The sequence below is a fragment of the Mus musculus genome, chromosome 11 (genome assembly GCF_000001635.26).
Source record: "Mus musculus strain C57BL/6J chromosome 11, GRCm38.p6 C57BL/6J".
Lineage (NCBI taxonomy): Eukaryota > Metazoa > Chordata > Mammalia > Rodentia > Muridae > Mus > Mus musculus.
Window position 1 is genome coordinate 116,220,335 of NC_000077.6, and position 19,780 is coordinate 116,240,114.

Genomic DNA, 19,780 nt, shown 5'->3' on the forward strand with positions numbered 1-19,780 from the left:
GGAAGCTCTCCACAGAGAGCTAGAGGCAGTTCTGGCAGGAACTGAGGGGCTATGGGGCTTCCAGGGTCTCCTTTCATGACCTTCTGTTTCTCAGGCAGGTGAGCTGGGCACATCTACCCCACACAACACATACTTTGGGGTGGGGGAATCCCCAAGCAGTACTGCTTCTGGGCTCACACCCCAGACACACTGACCCCGCAACCCCAAATGAGAGGAGACTCGGCACAGAGATAATCCATTTATTAGAAGCACGGGGTGGGGAGGAACAACGGAACTTCCCATATTTGGGGACAGAGCCCAACACCACAAACGATTGCGCAGTGAGGTGGACACTCAGGAGGAGGACCCGCTGCCTCGGATTACGCAGCTCCAGGGCAAGGTGACGTGTGCATTCTCCCTCCCCCTCTGCAGAGCCCCTCATCAACGCACACAGGATCTTGGCAGGGTGGGGGAGGCCGCGCGGTAGCAGCGATAGCCTTCTAGCATGGCGGGGAGCAGTAGTAGGCCACTTAGAGGATCTTTGCGGCAGCGCCCCATGGCCTCCTTGTAGCTCAGCCTCTCCTTGGTGATGGGGTCTGTCAGATCCTTCTCGTAGCCGGATTCATCTTGCAGGAGCTGGCCCAGGTCTTCGCTGATCATCCCGCAGAGCACAGCCTGAGGGACGGGGATGCGTCCCGTCCTCTTGGGGTCGATGAGGCCCCCAGTCAGGTGCTGTACCAGCAGGTGGGGAAGCACGCTTTCCTGGGGCATCCAGCCCTTCTGGATGGCCTCACCCACCGACAGCCTCTTCCTGGTGACAGGGTCCTCGATGCCGGTGAAGGCCTTCTGAGCATTGAGCAGCCGTTGAGTGGAGGTGTTCTCAATGAGTCCCCGCTCCACCGCCTTGTGTACGGAGTACCGTTCTCGGCTAAGAAGGTCAACAATGCCTCCCGTGGCTGCCTGGGCCTCCAACAGCTTCTGCCCAGTGATAGGATCCAGCATGTTCTTGGCCACAGCTGCCTTGATGCTACACTTGTTGTCTGTGGTTGTATCGTAGATCCCCGCGATGGGGAAGCTATCCTCAGTGAGCCCAAAAGAGAGGCCTGGGGAGAAGAAGCCGGTACTCTGGGGGCCTGGGGAGCAGACTGGAGACTTGGAGATGATGGACCCAATGGAGAGTGAAGAACTCGGCTTGGTCTCCCCTGCCACAAGCAGGGCAAACTCGGAGATGGGGAGGCGGCCATCTTTGTACCTGTGGTACTCTTCTTTGGAAATGCGGCGGCAGCGGAGGGCGGCCTCGATGGAGTATTGCTTCCCGCTCTTGCGGTCCAGGAGCACAGACTCCTCCCCGCAGGGGCTGGAGGTTGTGACTTCTTCCCAGTCACACTCCAGCTCCTGCAGCTGGAGATACTGGCCTCTGTCGATGACACCCCTCTTGTAGGCCTCGTAAGGAGACATGTCATTGCCGGTCTCCGGTTCCAAGATGCAGATCTTGGTGGAGAGGTTGGTCTCCCGGGTCTGGGTCTCCTGGTTGAGCTCCTCCCGGCTCACCTTGGTGTGCAGGTCCCTGAGGGTCCTCTCTTTCTCGTAGATCTTGTCCTTTTCCTGGAGAATGGCAGCCTCGAGCTGCGTGACCGCCTGGCTCCGCTGGGCGGCCTTCTGGCGCTCGCTCTCCGTCTTCTGGCTAAGCAGCCTCCCCTCCTCCTGTAGCTGCCGGGCTTTCTGCTGTTTCTGCTGCTCCAGCTCCCGCAGCTGTCTCTGCAGCCGCCCGCAGTCCTGGCTTGCCTGGTCCCGGGCCCTCTGGAGCTCAGCTTCCTCGCGGGACCAGGACCTCCTCAGAGCCTCGGCTCGGTCGATCCGCTCCTGCAAGCTCCGGACATCCTCCTCCCGGCCCTTGCGGGCTGCGCGCTCCCGGTTAAGGATCTCCCACACTCGGGCCCTCTCGCCCTCCAGCACCGGGTCCTTCTCGACCCTGATCACTTCCTTGTATATGGTCTTCTCCTGTGATTTAGTTTTCTGGAGGAGGTCGACCTGAACCTGCAGACCCTGGCACTCCCGGTGCAGCTCGGTCACGCGGTTCTTCTCCTGATCCAGCTCGCGCCGCAGAGCTTCTGTAGACCTCTCCAGGTCAGGATCTTTCTCTAACTTGACCACTTCCTCCATGATGATCTTTTCCTGCAGGGCAGGGGGCCGCTTCTCCAGCTCCTGGATCTTCAGGGTCAGTTGCCGCAGCTCCCTCTCGGCGGCCAGCTTCTTGCTGCGATCCTCCTCGAAGCTGAGCCTGGCCTCCTCCTCCTCAACTCTGGCGCCCAGCTGCCGCACCTCCAGCTCCAGCTGCCGCCGGCGCCCCACCTCCTCATCCAAGCTGCGGCTCAGCCGGCTGTGCTCCTCGCGCAGCTTCGGGTCCTTCTGGGTGACCACCACCTCCTGCACCACTATCTGCTCCTCGGGCCGCCTCCTCTCCAGCAGCAGTAACTTGTTCTGCAGCTCGTACACAGCATCCTCCGTGGCTCGCCTCCTCTGGACAGCCTCCCGCACCTCCTGCCGGAGCCTCTCGGCCTCCTTCTCCAGCACCGGATCCTTCTCGTGCCGCACGACTTCTTTGCTCACCATCTTGGTCTCCACCTTGGACCTTTCCCGCTTCCACTCATCGCGTTCGCCCTGGAGCCGGATGAGCTGCTCCTGAGAGCGCCCGTTGGTGTTGACCAGTTCGTTGAGCTGAGCCTTGAGACGGTCGATCTCCCGCAGCACCTCTGGGTTCTTCTCGTGCCTCACCACCTCCTGAGTCACCTCCTTATATTCCACCACGGGCTTCTGAGCCCGCAGGACCTCCAGCTCAGGCAGCAGCTTCTCTACCTCCTGCTCCACGCCGCTCTTCTTGCTGCCTGTCTCCTGCAGCTGGGCCCGGAGCCTCCGGATCTCCTGCTCTGTCTCCGGGAGCACCTGGAAGATCTCGCTGACTCGCTCCTGCAGCTGCACCTTGGGCTTCTGCTTTTCCACCACCCTGTATTTCTCCTGCAGCTCCTGCAGTTCCCTGGCCAACGCGACGTTGTTGTTCTTCTCCTCCTCCAGGAGGCTTCTCAGCCTGGAAGCCTCCTTGAGAAGGCCCGGGTCCTGCTCTACCTTCTTCACCTCCTTCACAATGACCTTGGGCTCCACTGAGCTGATCGCCTGCTCCAGGTCTTTGATGCGAGCCTGTATCTTGGCAACGGTCTCCTTCGCCCCCTTCCTCCGTGCAGCATCTTCCTCGATCTGGAGCCTCAGAGTCTGGGCCGCCTTAACCATTTCTAGATCCTTCTCCACCTTCACCACCTCCTTCACCACGACCTTCTCCTTCACGTTCATCTCCTTCTGCTCCAGGGCTAGCAGCTCGTCCTTCAGCTCTTCCAGCCTGGCTGTGAGGACGCCGTTCTCCCCGCGCAACCGTTGCATCTCACTGTGGAGCTGGGTAACCTGGCTGTCCAGGCCAGGGTCCCTCTCGATTTGGGTGACCTCTTTGGTCAGCAGGTGAGGTTGCATGGTCTTCCTCTTGCCCTCCAAGTGGACAACCTTCTGGGCCACCGCCTCCAGCTCGGCCTGCAGGCGGGCCCGCCTCTTGCCCTCTTCCTCCACCCGGGATGCTGCCTGAGACAGGTTACTCTCCAGCTGGGGGTCCCGGTAGAATTCCACCACTTCCTTCTCCTCCAGCCGCGCCACAGGCTGCTGGGTCCTCAGCTGCAGCAGCCGCTGCCTCTGCTCCTCCAGGTCACGCTGCACCTCAGCCACCCGCTTCCTCTCTTCCTCAAGCTGGGTCTTCAGGACCTCTGACTCCGCCGTCCTTGCGTGTGCCGGACTCCCAGATCCCTGTCTCGCGCTGTGGATGGCTTGGATGTCCTCATCAAGTTCCTTCTGTAGGTGACCGGGAAAGAGAGAGACAGTCCTGGGGTGAGCAGAGAAAAGACTGGAGCCCTATTTTTCTGCACCCCACCCCTGAGGTCAGAGATCCCAGCCTGCTGTCTTGGACTTCCCGGTAGATCCTGGGCAACGGAACTGAAGATTTGGAAGACTTGAACAGAGGATTCGGAGGAGCTCACTGAGATGCTATTAGGATACAAAGCAGGGTCTGGGTCCCCCAGCCCCGCCCCCTGGGGGAGGGGCTGCTAACCTTCTCCAGTAGACACTGAAAAAATGGCTCAGGATAAGAAAACCTGGCCAGCCACAGGCACCAGAGTTCCTGGCTTCTGCTCAACCCACAACGGAGCCCTAGATGGCCTATTTCCTATGTGACTGGTCTTTTTTTTTTTTTTTTCCCCCTTGGTTTTTCGAGACAAGGTTTCTCTGTGTAGCCCTGGCTGTCCTGGAACTCACTCTGTAGACCAGGTTGGCCTTGAACTCAGAAATCTGCCTGCCTCTTCCTCCCGAGGGCTGGGATTAAAGGTGTGCGCCACCACTGCCTGGCTCAACGTAACTGGTCTTAAGGCTGAGGACTATGGAGCATTTCTTGGCTCTCTAAAGCTCTCTTGTCCCCACTGGAGGACTGCTTATGGCTAAGGGAAGACTGGAGGGCACCCCCAGAGCCTGCCTGGAGTAGGCACAGCCTGCATGAACTTCTAGAGAAATCTCCATGCCCAGGCCTGTCCAGAGGCTAAGGCTGCAGGGGAGAAAGGTGACATCCGGGTCCACCCCGGACCAGGCTGTCCACTGTCGTCCCAGGGTGGGCACCACCCCGGACCGGGCTGTCTGCTGTCGTCCCAGGGTGGGCGCCATCTTTTTACCTTCCTGAGCATCTTTTTAGCAAACTCCAGCTGGCGCAGCTGCTGCTGCTCAGCTGCGGCAACCTCAGTGTAAGCCTTCGCAAGGTTCTTCTCCTGGGAACAAAGTGGGGAGAGGGACAGCAGAGTCAGCTCCGGCCTGAGGGGCTGCAGGGCTGGTGCCAGGAGATGCTCAACCCTGCCAGGACCAGCCTCACCTGAGCCTGGATGCTCTCCTGCAAGGAAATCACTCTGAGTCTCTTCGGGGCGGACACTGCCAAGGCGGGCTCTAAGGAGCAGCGGTAGGTATCTGCTTGCAGCTCATAGTCCTGAACAGGAGGGAAAGCCACTTGCAGAGACTGGACCTGGGGGACCAGGGGCTGGAAGAGGGAGGGGAGGCTGGTGGGAAAACAGGGAGAAGCTGAAGTACAAGTGCTCACCTGGAGGGCCTCCTGCAGGTCCCGGGTGAGGCGGGACACGGTGGCCTGGTCCTGCTCGCGCCCCAGGATTTCTTGTATCAGTCTCTGCCAAGGAGGAAGCAAGAGTCACAGGGGCTGGGGAAAGCTCTTTTCCCACCAGCCGGTGTCCCCAGCACCACAATCAGCCAGCACACATAAGCAACAGGGACTCAGGGATGCCTCCCTTCTCTGACATTCTTGTCTGATGGCCCTAGAGTTCTGTCTTGTCCCAGTGGCTCTTACATTGTAGCTCTGGTGTCATTAGGCCACAGATCTGCTGGATTCAACTGTCCAGTGAGACCCTGAAGCCCTGGGGCACCACTCAAGCTTCCAGGGACCAGCCTCTGGAAACTACTGCTTATCCAATCATTCTGAACCCTGGGTATGCATTGTAATTTACTTAGAATCTAAAAGGAAGAGGAGGGGGAGGAGGAGGAGGAAGAAGAGGAAGAGGAGGAAGAGGAGGAGGAAGAAAGAAAGAAAGAAAGAAAGAAAGACAGACAGACAGATCTGTATGAGTTTGAGGTCAGCCTGGTCTACAGAGTGAATTCTAGGATAGCCAGGGCTATACAGAAACCTGTATCAGAGAGAGAGAGAGAGAGAGAGAGAGAGGAGAGAACACAACAGAAAAAAGGTACCAAATGCTCTGAGAAGTCCAGCTTCATTTTTCTGGGAAGGGCCCTGCCCCCGCCCCCTTGAACTTCTGTCCTGGCTGATTCTGAGGCCTCCATAGACAACTTTCAGTCTGAGGGTGACCCTTTTCCAGCGGGGCTCCCAATACTGTAATGTCAAGTCTGGATTCCATCCTGTGCTTAGAAGAACCTGCAGGGTCTGTCTACCTCCCAGGGACCAGAGTCCTTGGAAAAGACATTTCTCATCTAGGAAGAGACATTTCTCATCTACCTGACTTTTTTTTGGGGGGGGGTTGAGACAGGGTTTCTTAGTGTAGCTCTGGCTGTCCTGGAACTCACTCTGTAGAACAGGCTGGTCTCAAACTCAGAAATCCACCTGCCTCTGCCTCCCAAGTGCTGGGATTAGAGCCACTGCCTGGCTCTACCTGACTTTTTTCCTCAGGGTTTTTTTCTCAGGTCACTTGCCCTCACATGTGTCCACCAGGGGGCGCTCATATCAAGCTGGTGGCTTGCCTGTCTCTAAAAGCCACGGGATGGACTTCTCCAACAGGTGGCATGCCTGAGGGTGTAGGTCTGTACCCCCCACTCCTGGTTTCTCCCCTTCAGCCTTACCAAGGATGAAGAGCATCCCACTGGGAAGGCAGTGTTGACAATGCTGTGGAGGGGTAAGGGCCACCCCACCACCACTTCCTGATCTGACCTATGGCGTCTCTTGCTTTTAATCCTTGGCCTCATGAATACAAGCAGCTGCCCCTGCTAAGGAGGTGGCTTTGAAGAAACAGGTATCTGGAGACCCCAGCTCGAGGCCAGGCCCTGTCACAGGTAATGTTCACCCCTACAGCCCCAGCGCCTCACCTTCTGTGCTTGCAGCTTGTAGGAAATCTGGCTTGGCCCGTCGCTGGGCTGCACCCGGTGGTGGGGCAGCTGCTCCAGCCAAGAGCTCAGGTTGTCCCTGCTGTTCCTGAGCTGCTGGTAGGTGAGGCTGGCATCCTGTACTATCTTCTCCCTGCCAGGGGACAAGGTCCCATACAGGTGTGAGAAGCTGGCCTCCATCCCGAGACAGACCTGAAGGCCCGAGCCTTGCAGCTAACAGAGATTGTGTCTCAGACACAATGAACGGTGCCTGCCTGGCATTCATTTCTTTTTTCTTTTTGGTTTTTCGAGGCAGGGTTTCTCCGTGTAGCCCTGGCTGTCCTGGAACTCACTCTGTAGACCAGGCTGGCCTCAAACTCAGAAATCTTCCTGCCTCTGCCTCCCAAGTGCTGGGATTAAAGGCGTGTGCCACCACTGCCCAGCCTGCCTGGCACTCATAAGAGAGGGAATTAAGTATAGTTATCCCCATTAGAAGCAAGGAAAGAGCCCCAGAGGAGTTAAGTCACTAGCTCATTGGCAGCGGTGCCCGGGCACCCCTTCCTTCTACTTACCTCAAATCCAGCTGGTCCCCCACAGCGTGGTAACGGTCAGTGAGGGCACGAACCTGGCGCTGCTGGCGCGGCAGGTCTTGGCAGAACTCTTGGAAATTGTTCTGCAGCGCACTGCACGCATGCTCAGTGGCCTTCAGCTGGCGGTGCAGCCCCAGCACACAGGCCTGCTGCTGAAGGAGTTCTTTGCGCTGGCGCTGTGGAAAAGGGAGCCGGAATGGAGCGTGCCCTAGGCTCCTTGGGAGACACAGACCACTCCTGTCTTCTCCTTCTCTCAGGAACCCTACCTGCAGCTCGCTGACCCTCTCCTGCAGTGCCCCAGAGCCTTCGGGGACGGGGCCCTCAAGTGCCAGGGCGGCTTCAAAGCCTTGGATGACCCTGTCTGCCTCCTGGATCTGCTTCTCCAGGCCCAGAGCAGCCTTGGCTCTGCGGTGAGGAAGCAACGGTCAATCAGCTCAGTCACACACTCCAGTGCCCTCTAGACGGGCTCTCCCTGGCACTCACTTCTCCCCATAGAGGTGGCACAGGCTCTGCACATCATTGTATCTGTTCTTCACACTGTTGAGGACCACGGGCAGTTGCAGGGCAGCGGAGCCCGTAGGCTTGGTAGACAGAAACGCCTCACACTCCTGCTGGGCTGCCTCCTTCTCCGCTCCCAGACTCTGAAGGCGCTGTGCTGTGCCCTGGGTCAGGGGTGGAGCAGGCAGAGGACACCGTCAGGGATTTCTGGGTCACCTAACCCTATGCCTCTGAAGGCGTGGTCCAAGTGTGGGGCCAGGCCTGCCTCTTCTTGTCCCCATGGAGATAGCTGAGGGCAGAACAACCTTTCTCAGCCCACACCCACACCCTTGGCCTCTTCATCCGCAGAATGATGGATTGGGAGGTGAATTGAGATTCTGTATATTAGATCCTTAGCAACAAGAACCAGGCACACCGTGGCCTGGCGTTGCTACTGTCAGTCAGTGTCCTGGTCACTGTCAGCCCGGTACCTTGCTGTTACTTTGGGCTAAGCAGGCAGAACCCTGGCTCATAGTTCACTCAGGGCAGCCACCTTCTGTCTCTCATCACAATTAGTTCACCTATTTTGGTGTGGCAGGGTCAGCCACCAGCCTCTGGCATCCTGTACCAGTGTCCCATCTGTGAGACCTTCCAATGAGCGAGCATCCAGATTCCTCCCCCTACGCCACCTGAGCATCCTCATGCAGCCCCTGGCTTTCCATCCCCCTCCCTTGGGAAGCCCCCCCACCCCCAGGACAGGCTGGGCTGCTGCACCCTCCCCCCATGCTACCCTGATCTTACTGCATGGCAGACAGACCAGAACAGGTTAGACAACAATGTAAATGAACATGGTTCACATTTTTAAAAATCCAAACACTAATGGTATGCTCTATTTGAACAGAAACCGGTTTGGAAGGCTAACCAGAATGCTCGGGTACCTCCAGGCTGCAGGGTTCATGTGTCAGAGACACATGGTCATCACTGGCTGACTCAGTGTTTTCATCCCTCCAGGTAGGTTTTCCCTGCTTAGAACTCTCCCCCTATGGGACAGCCACAGCTCCCTTGCTGTTCCCATGACTCTCACTAGAAAAAACATCCATGTGTCAGGGGTCCCTACTCTGGGCCAGGCTTTGTCACACTTTCACCTCTGGGATGCCCAAAGGATGCGGGCACCACCCCAGAGGTAAGCAAACTAAAGTCAGAATACTGACTTGACCACGGTGACAGATCCTGTCCGTGGAAGAACCAGGATGGGAGCCCTGTTTTCTGAGTCCATGGCCCCAGGAGTGTGTGCACGCTCAGGGCAGGGCCCTTTCCTGTCCTGAAGCTCTCAAGGCCACCCACTTACCTCACAGCTGTGGATGCGGCCCTCGAGGTCCTTCAGTGAAGAAGACTGGCTCAGTGGGCTCCGGGCCCAGCTCAGCACCTGCCTCTCTATCTGCCCCAGATCCCCATCCAGCTGGGTCATCTGTGACAGGAGCGTCTGACCTTGTGGGTCAGCGGGGGCTGAGCCTGCCGGAGCTGGGGACAGAAGTGCTAGTGAGGTCTTATGTCTGCCTGAGATGGGCCCTCCCTGGGTGCCTGCGGGACCTGGAGGGTGGGCAGGGCCTGACTGAGGGAAGAAGAGTCTAGATGGAGTACCTCCTACCCAGCACGCCCACCCATTGGCCCTCCCTGACCATCCTCTGGTACCCTGCTGGCCAGGCTGTAAGTGTTCCACAGCAGCAGCCTTCAGGCGGTTCTTCTCTGTAGACAGCTTCTGCTTCAGGGTCTGCAGCTCCGTGGCCAGCCTGGAGAGGATGAGAGGAAGGTGTCTGTCTGTCTGTCTGTCTGTCTGCCTATCTGGCCCTAGTACCCACTGCTGCAGAGGAAAAAGCATTGGCCCTGGTGCGTGTGGGCATCCTGGGGTGAGCTACCTAGAGGCTTTGGCCACAGCTTCAGGGTCTGGTGCTGGGATGCAGAGGCAGGCAGCTGGGGCACTTTTGGTCTCTCCTCCAGGGCCCTGAACCAGCCACGTGTATGGGTCAGCATTATCCTTGAGTGTGTACCGCTCTCCCCGAAGCAGCTGAACCTGAGGACGGAGAGGAACTCCAGTGGGATCGAGGGTTGGGGACTGGAGAGGTGGCTAGGGTCAAGATGGGTAGGTGAGACAGCAGCTGGAACAAGGCCGGAGAAGAGGTGGGAGGGGCTGGGGTAAGGACAAGGACAGGTCAGAGGTGGGACAGGTTTGAGAGGGGTGGGGCTGGGTTAGGGAAGGAGTGAGAAGAGGGAGGGACAGGGTGGGGTGGGTTAGGGACTGAAGCAGTGTGGAGAGGTAGGGGACAGAGGCTGGGTCGGGCGAGGAAGGCAGGTAGGGCTCATACTTCTCCCGAGTCCCAGTCACAGATGCTGTCCACGTGCAGGGGCTGCTTGGATGGGTTCCTGCGCTGTGGCAGTGGGGCCACCTCCTGGCTTCGCTGCTGCAGATCTCCAACAGCCCTCTCTGCTATGGCCAGCTGCTTCTCCTCTGCCTGTTGGGGACCCAGGCAACAGGAGCTCAGGCCAGGCTACAGTAGAAGCCACCTGCCTCCCTTCCATCTCCCAAGAGGAGTGTGGGCTTCATCAGGGGAGAAGCTAAGTCAGACTGTCTGTGGATGGATGGAGGGTACGGATGCTGGCTAGAAAGAGCCACATGGGGCCTTGTGGGAGGAAGCTGTGGGGACCTCAGAGCTGGGCCAGGCTTCTCTGGTCACATTATGGGTAGCATACCGGAGTGCAGGAGGGTCAGGGTTCCTGCTGGCGCAGCCCCTTCTCCTGGGGACCTCTTTTCTAGAGAGAAAGCTCCAACCCAGGGACAGGATGAAGATGGCCCAGTGGGACTCTCACCTCCAGCTGTAGCAGGAGCTCTGTGGGGGAGCCGGAGGAGTCCCCAGTGCCAAAGCCGTACTTGGTATCCAGGTTGGAGCTGAGCTTTGCCAGGGTCTGGCTGACTGAGTCCGCCTCTTCCTGGAACTAAGGTCACTGGGTGGTCAAGGGCAGAGCCAGGGGGCAACCTACTACCCACTGACCCTGCAAAATAGCTGGAGATGGACCAGGCTAAAGTCATACTAGGATAAACTTCATAAAGTCAGGCTCATCCCAGGCCAGCTACACTCAAACCAGCTTTAAACAACAACAATAACAACAACAACAACAAACCAAACCAGAACAAAACAGATTAAATCTCAACCAGTTAAACAAAGACCAGCTACATCTACTCACACCGTGGGACCTTTTTAAAAGGGGGTGTCCACACATGGGACATTTTTGGCTCACTGAAAATAGCTTTTATTGTCATACGATAATATGCTGGCTTTTGTACTTAAGGGTCTGGTGCATGCCAGTCAAATCTAGTACTGAGCTATAATACCCCTAGTTATTTTATCTTCTGTTTTTGCAATAGGGTCTCACTAAGTAGCCCAGGCTAGCCTCAAGCTTGTCATCCTGCTCTCTGCTCCCCAAGTGCTGGGTTATGTGTATGCCCTTCCAGCCACCGTTACTACACTGGACCCCATCTGGTTCTGTTTGTTTGTTTTGTTTTCCGAGACAGGGTTTCTCTTTGTAGCCCTGGCTGTCCTGGAACTCACTCTGTAGACCAGGCTGGCCTCGAACTCAGAAATCTGCCTGCCTCTGCCTCCCGAGTGCTGGGACTAAAGGTGTGTGCCACCACCGCCCAGCTGTTATTTTTTTATTAGTTGTTGTGTTTTTGTTTTTGTTTTTTGAGATGAGGGTCTTACTATACAGTCTTGGTTGGCCTTGAATTTGCTAGATAGACCAGGCTGTCCTCAAACTCATACAGATTCACCCGTTTCTGGCCTCCCAGGCACCCACACACTCGTGTGTGTAACATATTCACATACAGTCATACACATGTACACATAGCTTAAAATAAAATAATAAAAAAAGGAAAAATAACTCAGGGGCAGGAGATACAACACAGTTTGCAGGGTTGATAGAGAGGCCCTGGGTTCGATTCCCAGCACTACATAAAAAGACGTGGCAGCACAAGCCTTAAGGCCAGCACTTAGGAGGGTCGGAAGTTCACGGTCAGCCTCAGCTACATCGTGAGTTTGAGGTCAACCTGGGTTACATGAGACTCTGTCTCAAACTAATTAATTAATTTTAAAAATTAGAAAAATAAACCCACTTGTAAGGGGTGAGACCGACCAGGTCATTCTTGATTCCCCTACAGGGGCTTAGGCATAAAGAGCCTCTGCACTGTCTTCAGCACCCCTTATGTGCTACGTTGCCCTCTAACCCCGCCCCCCGACTCCTCTGCACCCCCCCACCCCCCACGCCCCCCACCCCCCGCCACAGGCTCACCCTACGGTAGTCCTCCACCCGTTGCAGCTGGCTCTCCTGACAGATGCAAAGGTTTAGGAAATTCTGCCACTCCATCTTGAGGGCCTCCTGGTGGACCTGGAGCACGGCAGGGTGAACGCTGAAATCCCGCTACACCCACCAGTTCCCTAGGCTGAAATCCCGCTACACCCACCAGCTCCCTACGCTGTCTGGGGAGCACAGGGAAAGGGGTGGGGCGTAGGGGCGGGACCCCACACCTGGATGGGCCCAATGGCCGGGTGCCCAAGCTCCACCATGCGATCTGCGTCATCTTCCAGCTGGTTTATGCTCCGCTCCTGGGCCAGCAGCTCATGCTGCTTGAAGTGCTGAGGACGATTGAAGCGAGACGGCCATGAGCAAGAAGATGGCCCGAGACACCCCCGCTGCCCGGGCCTGAGCCTGTCCCCACAGACCTCATACTCTCGCCTCACGCCAGCGGGGTCCGGCATGAGGTCACTCCAATCCTGCTGCAGGATGCGGCCTTGTTGATCGGCCAGGGCGCTCAGCTGCTTCGTGCAGCCTTGCAGGTGGGTGTACAGGCTGCCCAGACTCTGTCGGCGCCACGAGGCCGCCTTCTGTGCTCAGGAGAGAAGGGGGTGGCAGGCCATAGTATCAGGGCCCTCAGCAAGTGACCCCGGGGAAGGCTTGAGGCAAAGAGGTCCCACCAAGAGTAGCACCCGGCCCCAGCTCACCAGCAGCTCACGGTATTGGTTCCTGATGGTGTTTGCATCCTGCCTCAGCCAAAGTGAGAAACGGGGTTTAGTGTGACAGCTCCCCACATACAGGCTGACCCCCATCAACATCACTCCCTTTTTTCCTTTCCCCATTCCCTTTCTCCCTCTTGCTCCAGCACCCCCGTGTGCTCCAGCCCCCGCATTGATCCCCTTTAACTCTCCCTTTAAGGCCAGAATATCTAGCCTGATTGTGATGGGAGGAAGGGGGATCCACACCAGGCCGGCCCGGGATGTACCCACCGGTCCCACCAGCGTCCGCAGCTGCTGCCCGTAAGCCTCGATTTCTCTCTGCAGGATGTTGTGCTCGGCCACCTGCTGTTCCAGCTCTGCCATCCCAGGCCCATAGTGGCCCTCACGGACCAGATTCTGCAGAAGAGCCAGGTCCTCAGCCCTACCAGGAAGGTCTGCGTCCTACAGCCCAGAAAGCCCTCCCACCTCCATGACCCCCCACAGCCACCTGTGTCCTCCCCACAGCAGGAGAGGCAGAGTGGACAGGCCGGGTAAGCAGCCTGGACGAATGGCAGCTGTTCCCCATAGTGGGGACATGACTGTTCTCATGCGGCCATCAGGACTAAGGCTCTGAGTCCCATTGGTTCCCAGGATTCAGGCCTCACACTGTACTCGTAGCCCAAGCCTCAGTGACTGCTGCCTGGATGTGTGCAGCCAGTCCCAGGAACTGCCCCTGCCCACGGTCCCTAGTTGCCATCACAATGCATCAAAGACAACTGCTCAGTGTCCTGTGACTTGGTATGTCCACTGTCCACTCTACCCCCAATCCCCCCAGCGGGAGCCTTTTGCTTTCCCAGGAGGCCCCCACTTGTCACTATGACCCAGCTAAGTCCTTCCAGCCCTCAGTGCCTTCTGGAGGAAGCTTCCCCTCGACGATCCCTGAGCTACCCCCAGGTTCGAAGTTAAAACTCCAGTAGACACCATTCTGTCTTGCTCTCTGACTGCACCGGGTGTGGCTCTGAGCCCCTTGAGAACGCATCCTTGTATGGCCGCCCCTGACCTGTTTCTGCTCCAACACACGCGCCCAGTCGACCCTGGGCCCCACATCAGGCGGAAGTACCATCTTCTCATACAGAGCACGGTACTCCGAGCACTCCTGGGTCACCCGCTCATGCAGCTGCTTGATGCTGCCAAGGAAGAGCCGCCAGGTCAGCGCTGGGCTGCGTTCTCCGGGGATCCCCCCCACCCCTCCACGGTGAGACCTGCTCACTCACTCTTTCTCAATCTCCTCAGCCTGTGGGTGCTTGAGCCGCCGCGCCTTGTCTACATCCAGGAAGAGATCTTTGAGGAGTACCTCCGCTTCCTTCAGGTTGCGGCCAGTCTCCTGCTGGTGTTGTAAAGCCTGGTTCTGCTCACCATTCTGCCGATCCTGGTGAGACATGACCCACGTGCAGGGCTCAGAGGCTCACAACTTCCCCAATGTTCTCTCTGACCTGGCCCTGCTGGACTGAGCTCTCCCCACCAGGCCCTGGGACTAGTTGGACCACCCCACCTTGGGGATCACCAAGCAGAAGGCTAGGGCATCCATATAGCAGGTGGCAAGGACACCTAGGTCAGCTGTCACACTAAACCCCGTTTCTCACTTTGGCTGAGGCAGGATGCAAAATGTCCCTCTATTTGACCCCTAAAGCAGGGAGCAGGGTGCAGAAGGAAAGCCCTCCCTTCGGCTGTGGTGGGCTGTGGACAGATCTCTCTTCACAGGAGACCCTCTGGGGACTCTCTGGCGTTGACCCTGGGGCTCCATGCCCCTCCCTTCCTGTCCTGACAGAGTCCTTACCTGTTGCAGCTTCTTCTGCGTCTCCAAAATGTCTCTTTCCACCTGGTCAGCGTTGGCTTGCATGCGGGAGATGAGCAGAGCCAGTTCCTGGGTTGCAGCCCTGGTGGATTGTCCGGGCCAGAGGACAGCAATCATGGAAAGGCCCTCTGTGCCAGCCATGTAGGACCCGCTCCCCCATCCCCCACCCCGACCTTCCACAGAGTAAAGTCCATGGTCTGAGCTCTGAGAGGCTCAGCCTTAGATGGAGGACGAGGGTACCGTCCCCTGTAGAGGGTTTAGAAGGTGAGAGTCTAGGACTCTGTGGGGCTACAAAGCATGCATACCTCAGGTCCTCCAAGACCTGCCCAATGCCTGCCTGCTTCCTGGGTTGGTGGCAGGTGGCCCAGAGAGAAAGGAAATTACCTAGGACGGCCTATCTGGCTTCAGGAGAGGCAAAGTGCTAACTGACCTGAGGCCAGGGAGTAAAGGCAAATCCCCAGCCTCAGCTTCTCCCCAACCCTGCCTTGTCCGCTTCCACCGCTCTTCTTGCCCAAGGGGCTTCAGCAGTAAGGAGATTTTAGTGACTCCCTGGAGGAACCAGGCAGGGAGAGGCCAAGAGATGGTTGGGGTGCCCCAGTATCCTCCTGCTGACTTAGTGACCCCGAGGAAGCCTGTTGCTCGGCCCCCAAGCTTCTCGCCCATGCAGCTTTCAGAGGTCCTACTGTGTGCCTGCGCTCTGGGGGTGTGAATCAGGCTGCAGCTTTCAGAGTTCCTACTGTGTGCCTGAGCTCTGGGGGTGTGAATCAGGCAGACCTGAACACAACACCCTGCAGGAGTCACACTCCCTCCGGGCCGCAGGGAAGTGTGAGTGCCAGTGAAGAGAATTGTCTGACTAAGTCTGTGGCCGCGATGGGTCTGGTCCTTCTTACGAGTACTCAGTACATAGCCAAGGTTGGCCTGGCTCGGTCATCCTGCCTCCTCCTCCTCCTCTTCTTCCTCCTTCTGAGGTATTGAGTCCATAGGCATATGCTACCACATTTGGGTTTACTTATTTAATTTTTTTTTTTTTTACCTTAAAAAGACAAACAACAGTAGGGCAGTGGTGGCGCCCCCGCCTTTTATCCCAGCACTCGGGAGGCAGAGGCAGGAGCATTTCTGTGAGTTTGAGGCCAGCCTGGTCTACAGAGTGAGTTCTACACAGAGAAACCCTGTCTCAAACAAACAAACAAACAAACAAAATAAAAAATACTCTTCCCCTCCCCCAAACAACAAGAACCCACAACAACTAAGTCTTATTCTATATCCCAGGCTGGCCTGGAACATACTGTGTTGTCCAGGCTGGACTACCAAGTTCTGGATTACTGGTGTGGGACATGGGTTCTTTAATATCTTCAGCACAGGTTTTGTTCTGCTTCTATGAGACAGGCTCTCACTATGTACCCTTGGCTAGCTCAGACTCACTATATAGCCCAGGCTAGCCTCAAATTCATAGAGATTGCCTGCCTGAGCCTTGAGTGCTAGGATTAAAGTTGGCCTGTGCCACCATGTCTGGCGCTGAGCACAAAGGTCTCCTAGGTACTTAAAGAATTAAGCCATGGGAAGCAGCCAGCTCAGTGCCTTGGAGTCAGCACCCAGTATGTATCATTTTATTTTTATGTGTACGGATGTTTTGCCTAAATGTATGTCTGTGTATCATGTGTGCGTCTGATGCCTGTGGAGACCAGAACAGGATTCCCTGGACCTGAAGATGAATGTAGAAGCTGGGAATTGATCAGAGGTCCTCTGGAATAGCCAGTGCTCTTAGCCATTAAGCCATCTCTCCAGGCCCCAATCTCACTGTGTGGCCCTAGCTGGCCTAGCCTCCAACACACAGATCCGCTAGTCTCTGCCTCTGTCTGGAGTGCTGAGATTAAAGGCAACGTGTTAATTTTTATTGTACGGAAGCGAGCACTTTCAAGGTAGGGATGCCAGTGTTTTGCTGGCTAGGGCATTCCCAGAGGCTAGGGCAGTCTGGGCATAAAGAAGAGCTCAAGGAGTTGACACCTCTGAGGGGAACAAGGAGCCCTCAGCAGGACGTGTGAATGAAGTTACAGGAGTCTGGGACTGGGACCAGGACGCTTCTGGGACTCCAGGGAGAGCCCAGCCTCAGGTTGGGCCTCCTGACAGAGATGCTTCTGCTGGGAGCTATGCACCCCACCCTGGGCTGGGCGCAGTGCCTCAGGGAGACAGGTCACTGCAGTGAGAGTCTTAAGCACTGTCTTTCCTGTTGGCCCAGATGCCCAGCCTCTGGGTTGGCACCCTGATCACTGTCGAGGTAATGGGTACCTGGATCTTTGCCTTTCATCTACACTCTTATCTTGACACCTCTGCACCCCGACCGACACCTGAATCCAGGCAGGCTGCCATCTCCTAGAGAGGGCTTGGGGCCAGTGAGTGGGATGAACGTGGTCAGTTCTCTCTGCAGAGAGCCACTGATCAGAGCATGGCACCACCACCTCCTGTCACCCCCATGAGAAAGGCCTCCTGACTCTTGAAGGAGACAGACAAGACCCAGGGTTGGGACCTGGGGGGAAAGTGGTTTAGGTGGGGTGTACTCCAGCTCAGAAAGCCCTCTCTCTCTTGAGCCTCTTACTCCTGCCCACCCTGAATCCACACTCACTCCAAGATTTAGCCAACCCAAGTGCACCATCAGGGTTGCGTGCCAAAACAGGGAGCCAGATTCTGCTGGTCCCAGCCATCCCGTCCCGCACCTCTGAAAGGGCACCCTTCCCCTGTGCCCCCCAACATCCCTCATCCGCAGGAGAATGTGGGTGGCAGCAGGCTATCCATCCCTTGCTCAACCTGGGCCACAGGCAGGAGAGAGGCCCTTGGGCCCTTAGCCTAAGGACACCAAATGCCAGAACTGAGCTCTGCCGCCAACAGGTAGTTGGAACATACCTGGGCCCTGCACCACCCTGATCCCAGCACCGCTACCCAGGGCCCCACTCACCGATTGTGCTTGTTGGGGGAGCCCTTAGGGGACCCCTTGGCTGGGGAGCCCTTGGGGGACCCCTTCCCCTGGGAGCCTTTGCTCAGCCCCTTGAACATGGTGGTGAAGCAGGTGCCGGCTCAGGCTGGGCTCTCCTGGGAGGAGGGCGGCGGGAAGGCGACGCGCGTCCTCGCTGGCTACTAGCCGGGCTCTGGGGAGGTGGGGCGGCGGTCGGGGAAGGCAGTTTCTGGGAGGCTCCTCCCTGCAGGTGCGGTGTCTCTGCCAGGCCCGGCCCGCGCATGCCCCAGCGCCCGCCCCGACGTGCGCAGCCAGCTCCTGCACAACCAGTCTGGGAGGAGAGGGCACAGCCCAGGGGCGGGGCGCCCGTACGACTCCCACGGAGGTTTGGACTTGTTACACCCACATGCCCAGCCAGAGAGCGGGGATCACACCCAGGTGGGGAAGTGGCCAGGCTGGAGCATAGCGAGACAGACTGACTCAAGCACTTGTTCAGGTCCTGGCTCAGCGGGTCCTAGAGCTGGGGTTAGCCAACCTCAAAGGCTCTTGCACAGAGGTCCACTATCAACCGGGCCCCCACCCATAGCTCGGCCTGCCAGGAGAGGTGGAGAAGTGGAGAGGTGGGGCCACCCGGGCCTTGCTCTGTCTCCCACGGAGTGCTAGTAGACATTCACATCAGACAGCTATCTTTTTTTTTTCTTTTAAGCTTGAGAGAGGCTTTTGCTCTGTAACCCAAGCTGGCAACCAACCTCCCCGCCTCAGCCTCCCAAGTGCTGTCATTACAGGTGGGAACCACCATAACTGCTCTCAAATCTATTTTTAAAATGCGGGTGCCACCCAGCTGGTTCTCCATGTTCAGATAGGAACTCAGACTAGCTTCTGAGAGGCCAGGCTACCCAATGCATACCTTCTCAAGTCACGACCAGAATTGATCAGCCCTGTAGAGGAGCCGCAGGTCTCTGAAGTCCACAAGTACCCTGCTTGTTACTTTGTCTGGTTTCCAGGTAGAAAAGCCACTGACTAGTCCTTGTGGTTTCTACCAAGTCAGACAGACTGTCTGATGATCACATTGTCTTAAGATTTAGTGGCATGGGGCTGGAGAGATGGCTCAGTGGTTAAGAGCACTGACTGCTCTTCCAAAGGTCTTAAGTTCAATTCCCAGCAACCACATGGTGGCTCACAACCATCTGTAAAGGGATCTGATGCTCTCTTCGGGTGTGTCTGGAAACAACTATAGTGTACTCATATAAATAAATCTTAAAAAAAAAGGGGGGGGGCTGGTGAGATGGCTCAGTGGGTAAGAGCACCCGACTGCTCTTCCGAAGGTCCAGAGTTCAAATCCCAGCAACCACATGGTAGCTCACAACCATCCGCAACAAGATCTGACTCCCTCTTCTGGAGTGTCTGAAGACAGCTACAGTGTACTGTATATATTAGTAAAATAAATCTTTAAAAAAAAAAAAGATTTAGTGGCTTGTCTCTCACATCTGACGCCAAGTCAACTCCTATTTCTAGCAGGGCCTCGGTGCAACAGAAGAGGCCCAGCCGTCTTTTGGCTGCATCTCACCAAGAAGCTACTGATCATGGCCACTGAAGTAGAGAGAAGATTCCATTTTCAGCTCCTGAAAGAGGTTGCTAGTAGCAAAGGGAGCCGAAGAAGGCGGAGGGAGGACCTGGCAGAGCCAACAGCCACAGGAAACACAGTGGCCTACGATGCCCACTGCTCCAGGCACAAAATGATTAGTGAGATGTCATCAAGGGTGCAAACCACTCAGCCTTTGTCCCAGCCCTCCCCCATTTCAATCCCGGTGACAATTTCCTTCTAAACACTAATGTCACGCCTGCAATCAGCTCTCCTCCCAAGGGGCTATTTAAGTGACTGCATAGCCCAGAGGTCCGCACTAACTACCACCTTCCCCCCCAGCCTGGGTGTCCACACAGCTGTCTTCACCTTTGAGACAGGGCACTTCCCGGGAGGCAGTAGCTGTGGGAGGTGGGGTGGAGTGGTGGAAGGTACTCAGACAGCAGCTGGTCTGAGCCATAGGGCTCCAACTCCTTTCCAGAAGCCCTCCAGGCAGAGACCAGCACTGTGGTGGCCGAGCACAGCTCCCAGGCTCAAGGGCTAATTGACTCACTGCAAGAAAAAAACAAGAGCTGACCTCCTGGTGTGACTGTCCACTGTCCGAGGAAATCAAATCAGCTCCCAGCGGAGGGCTGG

The 19,780-nt window shown here is 56.8% G+C and overlaps 1 protein-coding gene and 1 long non-coding RNA gene across 10 annotated transcripts; one reads left to right on the top strand and one right to left on the bottom strand.

The window, feature by feature from the left end:
- Positions 1-224: 224 nt before the first annotated feature.
- Positions 225-17,831, bottom strand: Evpl (envoplakin). 3 transcript variants are annotated; one of them, XM_017314254.2, is made up of 22 exons: positions 17,566-17,831; positions 14,598-14,697; positions 14,035-14,189; positions 13,821-13,947; positions 13,052-13,177; positions 12,770-12,808; positions 12,491-12,652; positions 12,296-12,403; positions 12,060-12,155; positions 10,584-10,709; positions 10,082-10,228; positions 9,635-9,789; positions 9,411-9,508; positions 9,067-9,299; positions 7,725-7,903; positions 7,508-7,646; positions 7,224-7,417; positions 6,655-6,805; positions 5,150-5,233; positions 4,928-5,038; positions 4,734-4,826; positions 225-3,867 (listed from the first exon to the last, which is right to left on the bottom strand). In XM_017314254.2, exons 1-22 carry the CDS (start codon positions 17,661-17,663, stop codon positions 421-423), a joined length of 6,168 nt encoding a protein of 2,055 aa, XP_017169743.1. In that variant the 5' UTR covers positions 17,664-17,831; the 3' UTR covers positions 225-420. The 3 variants fall into 3 exon arrangements, with proteins under 3 accessions (XP_017169743.1, NP_079552.3, XP_030101409.1); NM_025276.3 differs by having other exon boundaries at positions 9,067-9,239; positions 17,566-17,757; XM_030245549.1 differs by having other exon boundaries at positions 9,067-9,239; positions 12,296-12,652.
- Positions 4,926-17,892, top strand: Gm33250. Of its 7 annotated transcripts, XR_389162.4 has the most exons (9): positions 4,927-5,011; positions 6,547-6,621; positions 7,499-7,651; positions 8,620-8,729; positions 12,356-12,604; positions 13,106-13,558; positions 13,660-13,968; positions 14,054-14,192; positions 14,607-16,273. It is a non-coding gene; the product is annotated as a predicted gene, 33250 (long non-coding RNA). The 7 variants fall into 7 exon arrangements; XR_389161.4 differs by lacking the exon at positions 14,607-16,273 and adding an exon at positions 17,813-17,892 and having other exon boundaries at positions 13,106-13,968; XR_001780368.2 differs by having other exon boundaries at positions 13,106-13,968.
- Positions 17,893-19,780: the final 1,888 nt, after the last annotated feature.

Excerpts from the sequence above, each read along its gene's own strand:
- Evpl (XM_030245549.1), bottom strand. The coding sequence starts at position 17,663 with ATGTTCAAGGGGCTGAGCAAAGGCTCCCAGGGGAAGGGGTCCCCCAAG. Across the intron at positions 14,190-14,597 it reads CGCAGAAGAAGCTGCAACAG|GATCGGCAGAATGGTGAGCA; the intron begins GTAAGGACTCTG and ends ATGTCTCACCAG. Across the intron at positions 9,509-9,634 it reads GCTGTGGCCAAAGCCTCTAG|GCTGGCCACGGAGCTGCAGA; the intron begins GTAGCTCACCCC and ends CATCCTCTCCAG.